Source organism: Lissotriton vulgaris, chromosome 1_1 (assembly GCF_964263255.1).
Source record: "Lissotriton vulgaris chromosome 1_1, aLisVul1.2, whole genome shotgun sequence".
NCBI classification, from domain to species: Eukaryota; Metazoa; Chordata; class Amphibia; order Caudata; family Salamandridae; genus Lissotriton; species Lissotriton vulgaris.
This window is the reverse complement of record NC_141685.1, coordinates 1,992,216,754-1,992,234,069: the sequence shown is the minus strand read 5'-3', so window position 1 is coordinate 1,992,234,069 and position 17,316 is coordinate 1,992,216,754. Positions and strand designations below refer to the sequence as shown.

The window sequence follows — 17,316 nt, the reverse complement described above, 5'->3', positions numbered from 1 at the left end:
TTTCACTCTCTAATCCCACTTTCGTATTCCTTGCTTTTTCTACAATGGCCACTAGCCCCTCCATCTCGTACTTTTGTCCCCTCCTTCAAGGAACTAACCTCCATCCGACAAACCTATCCTGTGCCTTGTCCATACCTAAATTAACATCTTTGCCCGACACTCGCCACCATTTATCCCAACTATTCAGCCAGCCCTTGTTCTCTCTTGCCAAACAAAAAAACTCCACCTACTAACTCATCTCCCCATCCAGGTACCACCCACTATCTTACCTCCGCCCCTTATCCCCAATATATAAAATGGTTTTCAATTTAGACTTGCCCAAAACAATAACCTCTTCTCTGTCCTAGTGCTTCTGTACATCACAGTAATTTGGCGATCGATCATGGCATGTCCTGTCGTGGCATGCCTGATCCTTGACATGTGACGTATTCCTTTCATTAAGACGCCATCTTAATGTCCAACATCACCTGCATCATTTCTTCTCTATCACACTTTTTTGCTGTTCAGCGTCAGATGGCTCTGAAATATCTAATTTTCTACTTGATCGTTGCAAAGATATTGTATTCTCTGTTATTGGCAGCCCCTGAAACCCTTATGTCACAGATTCACATGATATACTACCCTGCCTAGTCTGTGATCTCTTCCTATCATGCCTCTCTCTCTCTCTCCAACTTCCTATCTCATACGCTCTCTCAATCCCCCTTTCCTTCTCTCCAATCTCTCCTCTCTGTTCCACTTCACTCCCCCTCACTTCCCCTCCTTTTTAGACTTTTTTTCCACCTCTTTATCAACTGCTTTCCCCCCTTATCTTCCCTTCTGGCTCTCCTCTCTTTCTCCTCCTCTCAGCCACTTTCTCTACTCGTTTCTCTATCACTATTCAGCACCAGGAAACCCCTTGGGATAGCGGACACTGAGTACACCCTTAATAAATATTCAGATAAATGGAAAAAAAAGTGAAATTATCAATTCAATGTTTTTTATTCTGCAACAACTTAGATACTGTAGGCCCTGTAGTTTCACTATTTTCTCCATGCCTGGTACAATTTACGTATTGTTTTGACTTGAACCCTGCCCTCCTGGAAGGTATGGTATGTATGGACAGCTTAGAATGTAATCCGTTTACTTTACCTTGTGATAATGCAGCAGGGCATCTTTAACCGTTTACTTAAAAGCAGTTTTAACTTTAACTAAAACATGTGCGCAAATTACTTCAGAGATGTAATGTTTCTGATCATCTATTACAGGAGAGGAGTGGTCCAAAGATTGCTGGGGAAACACTATTGACCAGAGGAGAAGAGCATGGCAAATTTCTTAATAGTCTTAAATAACTACTCTACATTTTGTTAAACAAAATATTATTTTAACAAAAAGCATTTGCAATTGTTTTAAACTTTTTATTTCAATTTTTTAATAAGATGTTTTAATCAAGCAGTATTGCAAATTCAGCTACTTTATTTTCCTGTTGCATCAATTTTAAGTCTACCTCGTTTTTCTTATCACAAAGCATTTATTAAAGGGGGTTAAAGCACACTAAATAAAGGAGCATATGTGTAGCAGGAAACGATTATATATCTTCCAAAGTCACCTTAACAATTTTGGAATAATGCAAGATGAATTATGAATTGCTTATAGTCTTTTCCTGCTAGTTTACATCTGATCCTTTATTAAGTGTATATACCGTATTCCAAAGAAGTTCACAGTAACCTCAGCGCTGGCTGTCCAGGATCAGTGATGTGACAGCTAAAAGTGTTAGAATGTCATGGTTGTGTATTATACTTGCCTTTTATTGTGATTAAAGGTGGTGCTATTCGTATTTTTGTATTTGGGTAAAAGCCATGTTTCGGGGTGATGCTTAAAGTAATCAGTAGCCTGATTTTTTCCTGCTAGAGTTGCTATGCTGTCTTCAGTCGTGTAAACTGTAACTTTGTTGTGGATTACCACAGGTGTTAAAGTGCATGATTGTGCACTTGTAAATATTTGAATGTGCTTTTTTTCTCCATTTGTCTATGTTAAACTGTCTTGGGGTTGTACATTATGTTTTGTATATTAGTCAAAAAAGCTATCAAGAATAAAATATTTTGCTAAAGTATGCAGTGGCGAGTTGAACTCACAAATTTATTTTTTTAATGATGAGTTGGAAGGATTCCTAGAAGTGTATCTGTATATGTTCAGAAATTCTGGAAAGAAATGGTCATCTTAATGAAGTGCTTTGTGTAAGTTCAATATGCACCATTTAAGAAAGGTTTTGGAATATTCTTTCCTAGACAGGACTTGTGGAGAAGAGTGATATGGAGACTGCTCACCCTACATCCACCCCTTTTTGCAAACGTTTGTGGTCAGTGATGGGATCTCAATATTCAATAAACATAGAATATCTTCAGCCATATGCAGGATATTTAGGCACTAGGTTTTAACAGCGATAATTTAATCTATTACATTATTTAAAGGCACTGTTTTTCTGTATTTTATCATTTCATTAAATGAAACCACGATATCAAAACACATTAGGAGTGCGGAAGTAGGTTTAGAAGCCCAAGCAGTACGTTTGTTGCTCAACCACTTTATGAAAGGAAATTGTCTACAACAAATACAAATTCGCAACTATGAAGAACCCAAATGTTGCTTTAAGACAACAATGGAGCTCCAGTGTTGTAGAATGGCTGTGCAGCCCTCATTTCTGCTTTTGTCGAGTACAGATCCCAAGCACTGGCCTCTAGATAATTTCATGGTTTTTTTTGTATTTAAAGCAGTCCTGTGGACTACGTTTTCTGCCTGTTTGGTATTTTCAGGTCTGCCCTATTTTGAGGATTTTCTTTTTAGTGTACAACTATTTTATAGTATTACTTTGACATTCCTTTCATATTCCAGCTGCATGATTTTTGACTACATTTTTTTTTTAATCTGGGTTCCGATCTGGGTCTGTTGGAGGAACATTTTGCCTCTACAGGCTCCTGCTTGTGATGGAGGTACATACCTTCTGAAATTAAAGAATTTGTTCTGGGTAACTGTGAAAGCAGGTAAAAGTATGTTGCCCTAAATCCAGATTTCCTGACTGGATTAGGGGCAGAAGCTACCACACCAAAGGGCCCTAGGAATCGTGGTAAATGGTAAATGCCACTCCCTGGGTCTTTTCTCACCTGTGAAATCATCCTTTGGTCAATTTGGAATTTTGGTGTAACTTTCATGGCCTGACCTTTACAGATTTGATGTTGAAGGTGCTTTGTTTTTTTTTTTTTGTTGACATTTGTTTTATTGTTGCAATAAAGTACACAAGTACAGTGTAAATGATCTACTGACGTGGCCTCAACATTCAGCCACGAGCAGCCAAGCGCGCAACGTTTTCTTGTTTTTAATACAACTGGTGCAAAATTACAATTTCCATGGGTAATCAGTGTAGATCGTACAGACGTGGTTGCAGGCCGGGCGGCAGCAAGTCTGCCTTTTTAATGGGGCAGTGGGTGATTGCAGGTATGTAGGGTCCCGCCTCGAAAGCGTAGGATCAAGGTCTGTACTGTTCACACAGTGGAGGCACCTAAGAACAAGGGGGGACAAAACTGTGGGAGAGAAGCGTGTGGGCGCTAGCAGGGTCCAAGCAGGGGGTTACCGGCGACGGGCGTCGGGGGGGGGGGGGGGGGGATTTTCACGGAGCCAGCCGGTCTACACTTCGGGGGAGGGGGAAGGAGTGGGGCCGGGGGGTGTACACCCCACGTATATGCGGGCATCGAGGTGGGTGACCTGTGATATGAGAATTTGATTAAGAAGTAGGAGGTACCGGGGGATGGTCCCAGGAGGGTAGATACCAGGTAGTAGGTGGTTCTTCTACATGTGTGGACTGCCGGAAGCTGTGGAGGAGCATGGCCCATTCCATGGATATGGGAATTTTACGCGCACCCCTGGCTTCTTCCTCTCTAAGGGCATCTTCCTCTGCCGCCGCCCATTTACCAACCGCGCCCTTCCATGCCGCTACAGAGGGACCCTCCGGGGAACGCCAGCGCATGGTTATACACCGGTTGGCCAACAGGAGTGCTAGGGACACGAAGCGCCTGTGTACCGGGACTCGCTTAGGACCACGAAAGATGCCTAGTGCGCTGGACTCCCAGGTGGCTAGGGTAGTGAGGCCCGTTAAACCAGTCAGAGTGTCGTGCACCGCCCGCCAAAAGGGGTGAAGGTGGGGGCAACTCCAGAACATGTGTCGGAAATCTGCCGCGGGGGAGCAGCATCTGGGGCAAAGAAACGGCGTGGAGGGATAGAACTTCTGCAATCGCGCTGGGTTGAGGTATGCCCTGTGTAGGATATAGTATTGGATGTTCTTGAAGCGGGCGTTTCTAGAGACGCGTTTTGGGGCTTCAAGCGCTTTCGTCCATTCAGAGTCGTGCAGTGCGCGGCCTATGTCCTCCTCCCAAGTAGCCCGTAGAGTCGTAAGAGGAGCGAGTGAGAGTTCCCGGATGGATTTATATAACCAAGTGATTAAGTGGCGTCCCACCCCCATGTGTAGGATTGTATGTATTACTGGATGCGTGTCTGGCTCGCCAATGCTGAGATTAAAGTGGGGCCGGTATCCATCGAGTAGCTGTCTGTATCTGAGGAATTGGCCTGGGGAGAGTCCGTATTCAGCGGTCAGGCGGTCGAGCGATTTTAGCTGGCCCTCCTCGAAGAGCGATTCCAGGTCCGTGATGCCACAGAGGGACCACTCAGCGAACAGCGGAGCGGTGAAGTAGGAGTCCTGTCTAGGGCTGCCTATCAGTGGTAGTAGCGGGGAGTACGGAGGTCTACCGGGGGACAACCGATGGATCCGCATCATGCATCGGCGCGCTATCGCCACTTGAAGGGGGTATGTGCGCCGTGGCTTTGTACCCGGGAGGAGAAGACGAGTGAGTTCTGGGGACGCGACTCTGCCGGTCGGAGTGACCGTCTCCTGAGGATAGCGGTCCGCCGTCCAGTAAGATAGCCATTGGAGCTGTGCCGCAAGGAAGTATGCCTCGAAGGATGGAGCTCCGAGCCCTCCCTGTGTTGTAGGAAGTTGGAGGGTTTTCAAGGCAACCCTGTGACGACCCTCGCCCCAGATGAGGGTCCCTAGGAGGGAGTCGATATCGCGGAAGAAGGACCTGGGTGGTATAACCGGCAAGTTTGTGAAATGGTAAAGGAGTCGGGGGAGCATCACCATTTTAGCCAGGGCTATCCGTCCTATCGGGGCCAGCGGGAGTTTATTCCAGAAGGCGACCGTAGGGCGCAGACTAGCAAGTACTACCCGGTGGTTGCCCTCAAACATGGCTGCTGGAGAATGGTACAAGCGGACTCCGAGGTACCGGGGAGCCTCCGCGGACCACGAAAGCGTGTGCGGACCGAGCTCGACCTCTCGGGGGGATAGGCTCGGGTGCAGAGGGTAGACTGTGGACTTGTCCCAGTTCACTCGGAGACCCGAGGCATCTGCAAAGTCCGCCAGCGTCGCCCCTATGGGGGCCAGGTCCATTTCGATGTCCCGGACATATATGAGGAGATCATCCGCGTACATGGACACGCAATGTGTGTCATCCGCGAGAGGAATACCCCATTCCGTACCCTCCAGGCGCAGCCGGACCGCCAGCGGTTCGACCGCCAGTGCGAATAAGAGGGGCGACAGGGGGCACCCCTGCCTTGTGCCCCGCCAGACTCCGAATGCCGGTGATATGCGTTTCCCGATACGAACCCGGGAGGTAAGATCGGTGTACAGGAGGCGCGTGTACGCCATGAGTGTCGGACCGATATTGAGTCGGCGCAGGACAGAAAAGAGATAGGGCCAGGTGAGGGTGTCGAACGCCTTCTCCAGGTCCATGATGAGACAGGCGGCGCGAGGAAATCGGTCACGCACCTGATCCTGCACATGGAAAACGCGGCGGAGGTTCTGGGAGGTGTTCCGTCCTGGCACAAAGCCGCATTGGTCGGGGTGGACCAAAGGGCGAATGATCTGCGCGTATCGATCTGCGAGGATTTTCCCCAGGAGTTTACAGTCGGCCGACAGGAGCGTGATGGGGCGATACGACCCCATGTGAAGTGGATCTCTGTGGGGCTTGGGAAAGGTGACGATCACGGATTCTCGCATTGACTGGGGTAGCCGTCCAAGATGAAGAGATGCCCCGAACACCCGTGAGAGGCGGGGGACCAGCAGGGGGGAAAAGGACGAGTAGTATTCTAGCGGGAAGCCGTCCAATCCCGGCGCTTTATTGCGGGACATGGCCCGTATCGCCTGGGTGATGTCGGACGGGACAATCTTGGCGTCGAGGGAACGCTTGTCAATGTCCGATATTGTGGGTAAAGTCAGGGGGTCCAGAAAATCGTCCACGGAGGGCAGGGAGGGCTGGGCTGGGGCCTCGTACACCTGTGCATAATGACGTTGGAACGCCAGAAGGATCTCGGCCTGCGAGCGCACCAGCACACCGTCCGGGTTGATAATATCCGTGATGGGTTTGATTTCGGTGTCCTGTCTCGCCATCCAGGCCAGCAATGCCCCTGCTTTGTCCCTGTCCTTATGCACTCTGGAGGCGTAGGCCCTAAAATTGTACTTCCGGAGGTCAGCGCAGGCGGTTCGGTATTCCGTCTTAGCCTCGGCCGTGAGTACAGCGTGTTCCTCCGAGTCGTCAGGTCGCTTAGTGAGCGCAGCTAGAGCCTGCTCCGAGGTTAGGAGTGTCCGCTCCAAGGTGCGGCGTACCCCAACCACCTGTTTGATGCATTCTCCCCTGGCCACCACTTTAAACGCGTCCCACTCCACTAGCACCGACGACACCGTGTTCGCATTATGTGTGAAGTAGTCCTGTACGCTGGTTTTGTGTGTGTCTCTGAAGACTGGGTCGGTTAGGCAATCCGTAGGGAGGCGCCAGGTGGGGACCGGTGGGTGGGGGGGGCGCCAGGTTAGGCGTATAATGTGGGCGTCATGGTCCGAGAGGATCCGGCCTAGGTATTCCGTAGAAGTGATCTTAGGGAGAATTGACGTAGAACAGAGGAAGCGGTCTAGGCGGACCCGAAGGTTGTGGGGGATCGAGTGGAAGGAGTATATGCGAGCCAGTGGGTGTAGGTGTCGCCATGCGTCAGTGAGCGCCCAGTGTGTGGCCCATGTCCTAAAGAGTTCTGCCTGCCGGGGAGCCGGGGAATGTGCGGGAGGGGGATGGGAGCGGTCTAGGGTGGGGTCCAGCGTGCAGTTAAAGTCGCCTCCTAGTACCCATGGGACCGAAGTGAATTGGGCCAGGACGCCCGTGAGGTGGTCCCAGAATTTATCCTGGTCCACGTTAGGAGCGTATATGCTGCCAAGGAGTATTCCCTGCCCGTCCAGAATTCCCTCTAGCAGCGCATACCTGCCTTCTTTGTCCACCACCCGCCGAAGCACCCGGAAGGGAGTGCCCGGCCTAACCCAAATTAACGCGCCGCGTGCAAACGCCGAGTATTGTGTGGCACAGAAGGTCCCTCGCCATTTAGACTGTAGGCGAGTGAGTTCAGTAGCGTTTATGTGTGTCTCTTGTAGTAGTGCGATATTGGCTGACATGCGTCTAATGTAGGCATAAACGGAGTAACGTTTGCTGGGTGTGTGTAGGCCCCGCACGTTCAGTGTGAGGACGTTAATGTCTGAGCGTGGAACTGCCATTCGTAGGGTGTCGCGGTGAGGGTGGGGGCCCCCCTAGAGTACCCGAAAGTCGCCAGCATGTCTGTGTCATGAGTGTTCCTGCGCGCCAAGCTTCCTCAATCGTAGGGGAGGGACTAAGGGGAAAAACAACAGATAAAACCATGGGTGGGCAACAGTCCCAATACTGAGGATATAGCACCGGAGGTGGCATATCCAAACTAGTGTCCCACTAGGGGAGAAATACAACAAGTAAATGCGGGGGTGGCAGCATGTGTCGCTGCTGGACCTGTGCGCGGGCCGGGCTCCTGTAGGAGAAGAGACTATCGCTCGGCAGCGCACACAGTAATTAGACAGAACAGTCTAGGCTCCTAGACGTCGCGCAAGACAGCGGGCAACCATTGGAAGGATACGGCAATCAATAGTTCAATGTTCAGGACGAGGTGTTAGATTGGCTGGCCAGGGTAGCGTCCAGTGCAGGTGCCGCCAGGAGGGGGGAAGAGATTGGGCCAAATCCTGACATCGTTCCATCGCTGTCTCGGTCTTTCTCCGGAGTGAACAGGTGTGGTTGACGTTCCAGGTCTGATGCTGGTGGTGACCTGTGTAGTTCGGTCACCGCTCGTAGGGCGTCTCGTCGTTCTTGCATGATTTGCGTGAGGTCGGGTGACCCCGTGGGGGAGGACCCCTGGCTTTTGGGGCGGCTAGATCGGGCACGGCTCACGCCCCGTCGTCTAGACCTCCTGAAGTTGTTGTTGCGGGTCTTCTGGGGGCCAGGCTTAGGGAGCAGTGGACAGTGGAGTTCAGTCCAGTCTTGTGCTTCCGCCGCCGTGGCGAAGAAAAGGGCTTTCCCGTTGTGGAGCACTTTAAGGCGGGCTGGGAACAGCAGGGAGTACTGTAGATCGTTGGCACGGAGGCGCCGTTTGATTTCCAGAAAGGTGGATCGCCGCTGCTGGACCTCCCGGGCGTAGTCAGGGAACACCATAACATGTTGATCCTCCACTTGCAGGGGGCCCGCTGTCCGGGCCGCACGGAGCACCGCATCTCGATCACGGAAGTGCAAGAATTTAGCCAGCATGGGTCGTGGGGGGAGGCCGGGTTTGGGTGCCCGGGCTGGGACTCTGTGGGCCCTTTCGATGGAGAAGTACGGTGAACGCTCGCTCTCCGGGGTGAACGATCTAGTCCAGGATTCCATATAGGTCAGAGGATCCGAATTTTCAATCCCTTCCGGCAGGCCCAGAACGCGGATATTACACCTTCTCGAGCGTCCTTCCAAGTCCACCGTGCGTTCTTCCAGGGCTTCCACTCGGCATAGTATCTCTCTCATGTCTTCCTCCTGCATCTTCACCACGGGTTGCAACTCGGTCACAGCTCGCTCTCCTTCCTTCACCCTGTCCGCCAGCTTACGATGATCGTCGCGGATCAAGCCAATGTCCGTCGTCAGGGCGCCCAATCTTTCTTCCATGGAGAGACGAGACATTTCGATCGCTGCCAACACCTGGTCCAGTTTCGCCGTTAGCGTGGGGTCTGTTTGCGACGCATTGGCTTGCGTCCACGTCCTTGTGTGCGGCATCTTTTCGACGGCCGTTTCAGGGACAGCCGTCATCAGCGAGGCTTTTGTTTTCCCCATAGCTGTCGGTAAGCGGGCTACCGGGCCGCCGTGCACTCCGGGTACAGCAGGCCGACGCAGCTGGGCTACGGGCAAGGTCAATGGCAGCCGGTCACTCCAGTCTCCCCAGGCTCCGGGACGGCCCCTCCTCGTCTTAGGGAGCGTTTTCTGGTTCAGGGCGTCAAAGGCGGTCCGAGGTCATCGGGCCGGTGGATCCGGTGTCAAAAAGGCCCCGTGGGCCCCTCCTGGTGTATGGCGCTGCGTCAGTGGCGGTCGGGAGGGTCAGAGGCCAGGTGGTGGGAGTTCAGTGTCAGCATTGGCTGGGGGGGCCAGAGGTCAGGTGGTGGGAATCAGGCCCCCAGTACGTTGTCAGGGTCAGCCCCCTCGGAGCCCCGGTGCAGCGGCCGCCACTTCGCGTACTCGGGCGCTGGAGCGAGAGAGGTCGTGGTGAGGGAAAGGGCGCGGGCCGGTGCGTACCTCTGAGGGCCGATCCCGCTGTTGCGTCGGAGCTCCTCGTGATCCCCGGTGCTCTCTCTAGCACGAACGTTATGCTGCTGCGTCAGACTTGCATGAGCGCCATTTTAGGGTCAGGCGCCCGGGTTCAGCTGGCGGTATGTGGCGGCGGCCGCACTCTGGATCCCCCAGGTAGGCAGCGGCGTGTGCTATGGTCTCCTATGGGGTCCCGAGGGAGGAGGGGGCCCCCCCAGGGCGCCGGTGTCGAGCTCTTCGGGAGAGGAGAGGAAAGATCCGCACTCACCGCCCTCGGCGTGGGTAGCGGGCTTCTGCAGTGTCCCGCTCGTGTGGGGGATCCGCTCGTCGGCCCCCCGCGATCCGCGGCGGCAGGCTGGTCAAGGCTGGTGATCGGTTAGGGTCCTGGCGGGGAGACAGCTCCGTGACACCGGAGCCCGTGTGTGGTGTCCGCCATCTTGGGTATCGGGGCGCTGAGCAGAGGACGGCGCCGTCCGGTGCGCCCCCCCGGTGGGTTGGTCTCCTCACCTCCGCAGGCTCCTCCGCAGTTGTCGTTCGATTGCGCTCGCCGGGGCCGCCTGTTAGGGAGCCGTCTCTCAGTGGCCCGCTCTCTCTCAAGCCAGAGCTGCGTTCGCCATTTTCAGGGGTTGGCGCCACTCGGCTCCGGCAGGTGGCAATCCGGCTCGTGCCGTCCGTCCGCAGCAGTTCCGGGTCCGTCGATGGACGCCCCAGTGCTCAGGGGCATCACAGGCGCTTTCTTGGGCGAGTTGAGGCTCCCGGCGATCTCGGGAATTGGGCAAGATGCTAGCCCGATCGCGGAGCCTCAGCAGGACACAGCCGCCATCGTGGCTAGCTAAGCCACGCCCCTTTGAAGGTGCTTTGTTGTTGACCACTCTGGGTTAATAGATTGTCATTGATGACAGCTTTCAGTGTTGATAGGGTGTTCTTCCAGACGCATGGGTTTTTCCACTCCCTGACAGTGCGTCCACCTGACTGGTACTCTGACCTAGAGGGCTTCTGAGACTGCAGTATTTTTACCTCATAAGGCCCCTTTACAGCTCTCACAATCCTATAGCTTTCAGAGGAGTTTTTGAAATCCATTATGAAAGTGCATTCAGATTAAAAATTACTAATATGACTTGTATATTTAGTGTGTGATTGTAAAAAGTAGGGGTGAAAATACATTGAGGCTCAGGATTAGTGTGGGTGGAGCTCTCTTGGAGCATTTACATGCAGAACTTGAGAAAAACAGCGGTTTGTGACCCCGGTCCAATAGCTGCAAACAATTCCATCGTATTCTATTGTATCTGCAGAAAAAAAAATAGTTCCAACGTGTTGCTTCCTCTCCTCTACCTATTCAACAAAGCTATGGTCGAGCTCCCCTAAAGTCTATTTCCTCTTGTGTGAATAGGTTCTTTGACTAATCTAAGTCTTCTCCTGGTAGTGTCTTAAGGTTACCACTTAGAAAAGATAGGACTACGCATTCAGACAACAGAAGGTCAGAATGTAGGGACTGAGTCCTCCTCCCCATCAGAGACGTTTGGCCTAATTTCTTACTAGCTCGCAACGCCTCACCCGAACCCCTAACCAACCTGGGGTGGATGGTGGTTTTGGCAATCCCAAACATCTCTGATCCCCAATGGAATTGTGGAAACAGATCTTACCCCTTTCATTGGGGACTCACGTATGCCAAGAAAACACAAAGCAGATACAAATGAAAGTGTTCAATGCATCTATTGAAACAATTACAGTCTTACATAGAAAGAATTAACTTCAATTATTAGGCAGATGAAACAAAACTGTGTAACAAGCATTCCGAACATTGTGAACGGAATGAACAGTCCAACCATGGCAGTGCTATTCTATGTGGATGTGTGTCTATGTAGTTCTACCTAGCTCTACTTCTAATTAGAGAGCTTACATGGGGTACCCTCTGCCCAATCTCTTGGGATAGCCTGAGACCCCCCATACCTGAGTGACTTAGTCAGGTGTTGAATTGGAAATCCCTCTCTGCTGGATCAGGATGGAAGATCTACATTAGCAGTCACATGTTAAAAACTGCAGCCATTCCAGGACTGTTGTGGCTGGAATGCCACTTTGACCTCTAAGAAGACAATAGAGTGTTTATATAATTAAAGCACACCATGTTAGATGTACTGCACTGATGTAATGATATGTCTATATGTTAGAAACAGTCTCCATGCTGACAACGCAATACTAGGATATCTTGTGCTATGTCCCTAGCCTTGAACGAAAAGTACAGATAATGTAACAAGAAAGTCTTCCTAAAAACAAACAGCGTGTACATCGTCTTCGCAGAAGAATATCATGCTAGCAAATACATAAACAATCTAGCTAAAACGAAGTCTGCTAAAATGTGTAAGCTACAAAGCTAAAAGTGGAGGACCAAACTAAGCCCAAGAGGGCATCAATACAGTAGCTTGCTACAAGAAGCAAGCTCATCCTCAGTGAAAATTGCAAGCTAAAATTTACAGCAACACCAGCACAAAATCAGTTAAGAAATAAGCAAGTTAAAGTTTTGCAGCGTCCATGTTTTCTGGATTAACATGCTGTGCATTATTCTGCCACCTAGTGGTTGGGTCCAGAATTATTGTATTTGTTCTCTTTTTGTTTTTTTCGCTGGTGGGCGTCAACATACTACCAATTGGTGTCCCTGCGTGACATCGACATGCGTCCTCTGGAAGATCCCACCTTTGGTCGCCATCCCAGATAATTTTTTTCTGTCGTTGAGTCTGGATCGTTGCGGAAGGAGCTCCAAGAAGTTGGAGTGAATAGTCGAAGAAAATTACAGGAAAAGTAAAAAACATCAAAAAGACGTTGAATCAAAGTACCGAACGTTCAATCGAGGTGCCGGAGGGCGCCAAGAAGCTGAAAGTCAGCTTCGTCAACGCCGTACAGAAAACGCATGTACAGGGGGCTCCCTGTACGTGGTAATGGAGAAGACACCATTCTAGTTTTACCTTAATTGCCACCATAAATATGCCCAAAAGGACCAGCCTCCGGTATGCAATCTCTGCCTACCAGTGAATCATCAAAGTGTGGACTGCAATGTGTGTTCGGTGGTTGCACCGAAGACGTTGAGAGTAAGAGAGGGGCAGAGAAGAGCCAATTACAACATACAAGGCCTTAGTGTGCCACCATCGCTGAGACCTGGACCTCCCAGTGACGACGAAGAAAATGTAGCAGAGGGGCCAGCTGGCGACACAGATGTCGTCTAAATCATGGAGGTCGAAAAGAAGACTTCGCGAGAGGTAAGAGAAAAGTCTGTCTCAAAGGCAATACACGAGTCACGAAAAACAGACTCCAGGACCACGAAAGCAGCATCGGTGTCGAAGTACTAGACGGCCCCAATGGCGTCCCTGAAAAAACAGCCCGTAGAATCCTTAAGCAAGGACTCCGGAGTGGCAAAGACCCTCGGAAAAAAACAAAAAAAAAAACTTTCAAAGATGATCAAGGGAAAGACGCCTAAATGTCGAAGCAAGAAAGGTCAAAAACAGGACACAACGCACGCGGCAACAGAGAAGCCGTCGTCCAGGAAGAAAAGATCTGAAAGTTTTGACGCCGAAACGCAAGCAGTGCAAAAGGCGCCGTCGACCACAAAGAGAAGGTCAGAAACTCTCAACACCGAAACGCATGCTTCGGAGATCGAGAAGAAGAGACTCCAAGCCGAAATGGCCAGTATCTTATAACGTAAGCGAGAATTAGAGCTCCCCGTGATGACCGAGCCGTTTGAAGAGCAAGAAGAGTTTTTTTGATGAAGAAGAACAAACCAATCTAGATTCAGAAACAACACAGGTTCAGGAGCTACAGTGGCAGGACCTTGACATGTACTCGCCTGAAGAGACCTTCCTCTCCTGACGACATTGGGATGTACAATTAAGTCATCAAAATAGCAGCAGAGACCTATGGGGTGCAACTCAAGAAAGAGAAGCCAAATTCATGTTTCCTATTCGAGACATTCATTCCTATGCAGTCAAGAACCCAGTTCCTGCCCATGTTACAAAGTGTACTAGACCAGGGAAAGAGGCTTAAAACAAACAAGTTGATGGATGGAATGTTGCATAATGGCAAAACATTCACACCCAGTCCCAGATCTGGGTTTAATCCATCGTTCTTTTTCTCACCAAACACCCCAGTTCAGACATGGCCATATGCAAATCCGTCTTGACCTTGTGCCTCATGGGAACAGTCCAGCCCGAACTGCCAAGCCTTCCCTGGACCGGAATCAAGCATCCTAGGACCGGTTTATGGCTATCAGCCGTCTTCAGCCAGGATAGCTTGACTCCAGTGGCACAGTGAGCACGGGACCCACGTCTGGGCATACCCTTCCCACATAGGGTGAACAGCAAAACAAAAAAGATGATGGACGGAATGTTGCACAATGGCAAAACATTCACCCTGATCTGGGTTTAATCCATTGTTATTTTGCTCACCAAACCACCCCAGGTCAGACATGGCCATATGCAAATCAGTCTTGACCCTGTGCCTCATGGGAACAGTCCAGCCTAGGGCAGAGAAAAAGTGTTAACACTCCTCCAAGGATCCAATTTACATCAAAGGAACAGTTACAGCTGATTCAACACAACAGCTACGGCTAGGAAAAGGGCTAATGTACCTACTATTACTGGTCCACCGCCAGACCAGGAAAGCAGGAGAATGGACCTTATGGGGAGAAAGGTCGAAAGAAGAGCAGCAAACCAGTGGTGCATCACCAACTCCAACGCTTTACTAAACAGACATGCATACCAGCACTGGGAACAAGTAGGAGAGCTGTTGAAACACATACCTGAACAATTTCAGCGAGGGGCAATCCACTTGGTGGTAGAGGAGAAAAACATTGCAAATTCCTGTTTGAAATCTGCCCTAGATGCCGCAGAAACATCAAGCAGACAAATGATGAGCCTCCGCAAGAAAGACAGCTGGTAGAGGAAACCATCACCCTACTACCTCGCATCATACATACCAACAAAGTTTCCAGGGTTGAAACAGCGGACAACAGCAGAGTCAGCAACAAATCTGGCAAAATCAGCAAGGAAGACAATCATCTCGAAGAAGACCCCGTGGAAGAAGCCTTCCACAAAGGGGAGGAGCACCTGCAACATCAAAGTGACTGCATTCAGGCAATAACGCACACTCTTAAAACCACCCACAGAGTGCGTGCAAAGACACAAATTCAGAATACGGACACATTTTTCACAGAACATAGCACACCAGTAGGAGGAAGACTACATAACTTTCTCCCACATTGGAAAGAGATCACCTCCAGCAAAAGGCCAAACATTACGGTACATTCCAATAGAGAGACGGCTCTGCTACTCCCAAGAAGTGCAAGAGCTACAAGCCAAAAGAGCAATGGTCATACAAATAAAGGAATTTACTCTACGAACTTCCATTAAGGTTTGTAGTCAACAACACTCTCTACCAATTCAAAGTGCTAGCATTTGGACTCAAGTCGGCACCAAGAGTGTTCAGAAAGTGCCTAGCAGCAGTAGCTGCACACTGAAGAAGGAATGGAATCCATGTATACCCATACTTAGACGACCGGCGAGTAAGGGCAAACTCGTACATTCTTTGCAAAGAGCTCATACACCAAGTAATACCTACATTAGCCGAACTCGGTTTTTCTATACACTGGGAAAAATCCTCTACAGAGCCACAAGAAAAACAGTTCTTGGGAGCAAGAATAAATACAGTGCTGGAAAGGGTTTTCCCAAACGAAAAATGAACAACAGCCATACTGAAGGATACACAGCTTTACTGGAAGGGGCAAGCTCTGACCGTGGAAAAACTTCTAGGAATGATGGCCTCATTCATTCACTTGATCCCAACCATTTGGCTTCACATGAGACCATTCCAAGAATGGCTTCAAACACAATGGTCACAAGCAATAGACAGTTGGGACGATCTACTGGTTCTTACACAGAAGATACAACAAGAGATAGCATGGTGGAACAAGGAGAACATAACATTAGGAAAGACGATCACCCAACCAACTCCAACAGTGATCATAACAGATACCTCACAGATATGACGGGGTGCTCACATGAACAACCTCAAAGTGAGGGCAGTGTGGACACAGCAGGAAGCTCTAAAAGACAACCATTCTGGAGCTGAAAACGGTGTTCCTAGCCTTAAAAGCCTTTCAAAGGCAGCTACATACCAGGACAGTTCTGATACAAACAGACAGTACAACCACCATGTTTTACATCAGCAAACATGGTGGGACCCATTCCCGGGAACTGTCAACACTAGCTCAGCAATTCTTGGGCCATTCCACAAAACATAAACATAATAGCAATTCACCCTCCAGGAAAGGACAATGTGGAAGAGGACAGACTAAGCACACCAAATTCCTCGTTCCATGTGTGGGAGATGAATCAGTACGAACTCACCAGAATATTCCATAAATGGGGAACTCCAGTAGTCGACTTCTTTGCAACACCACACAATACAAAATGTCCAAACTTTGCATCCAGGCAACCGTGCAAAAGATCCCTATGGAATGCACAATGGATAAACTGGTCCAGGATATTTGCTTACGCTTTTCCCCCTTCGATACCCCTACTACACAAAGTAATCAACAAATGCAGAATCAGCCAGATGACAATGATTCTCATAGCACCACATTGGGCGAGACAGACCTGGTTCTCAGAGATAATGCAAATACAGACAAGACTTACTAACCATGCAACAGGGCAAGGTGATTCACACAGAGCCCAACAGCCTGAGCCTTGCGGCGTGGCTCCTGAGGACATAGAATTTGCACACCTAAAACTGCCTGAAAGCACTATGGCAGTCCCAAGGGAAGCATGAAAGCCAACCACTAGAAAGTGTTATACAGCCAAATGGAAATTATACTCCTTATGGTGCACCAAAGAGGGTCTGTCCCAAAAATCACTAGAGAAAAACAGTGCTGAAATACTTTACTCATCTACTCCATAGTAAGTTAAGCTACGCATTGTTAAAAATTCACTTGGCAGCAAAGGAAAGAGCTTCACCTTTCACGTGGTCAAGAGATTCCTAGAAGGAGCAAGAAGAATTGCCCCTTCAAAAGGAGTTCCTGCACCCACATGAAACTTAAATATAGTATTGGCACGTTAATGAAAGCACTATTTGAGCCACTACACAAGGCCATGCCACGAAATGCTCACACTAAAGACTGCCTTTTTAGTAGCGATAACATCACTGCATAAAGTTAGTGAGTTGCAGGCGTTAACTTTCCAAATACATACTGACACAATCGTCATGAGACCAGATCAACACTTCATGTTGAAGGTGATTTCACAGTTCCACATAAAGCAGTCCATACAAATTCCAAGTTTCTTCCAGAATCCAAAGACTCAGTCAGAGAGCATTAGACACTGGACGCTAGAAGGGCAGTCATGTATGACATTGAAAAAAACAAAAGAATACAGGAAAACAAAACAACTCTTTGTATCTTTCGTAATCAGTTTCTTGGGAAGGCCAGTAACCAAGAACACAATTGCATGATGGATTGATCAAGCCATACAGCTGAGCAACACGCAAACACAACAGCCATTGCAAACAGCTCTTCGAGCTCATTCAGCAAGAAAGGAGCAACTATTGCCTTTCTGTAGTGTAGTTCCTAGTTTCCCACTAGGCCCTGCGCATT

The 17,316-nt window shown here is 49.6% G+C and overlaps 1 protein-coding gene across 1 annotated transcript in view; it reads left to right on the top strand.

The window, feature by feature from the left end:
* Positions 1-2,089, top strand: part of MCM10 (minichromosome maintenance 10 replication initiation factor) — a 166,164-nt gene extending 164,075 nt beyond the window's left edge. The window contains exon 20 of the mRNA XM_086919844.1: positions 1,245-2,089. Within this exon, the coding sequence (XP_086775970.1) occupies positions 1,245-1,328 (84 nt within the window). The 3' untranslated portion in view covers positions 1,329-2,089. The remainder of the gene's footprint in view (positions 1-1,244) is intronic.
* Positions 2,090-17,316: the final 15,227 nt, after the last annotated feature.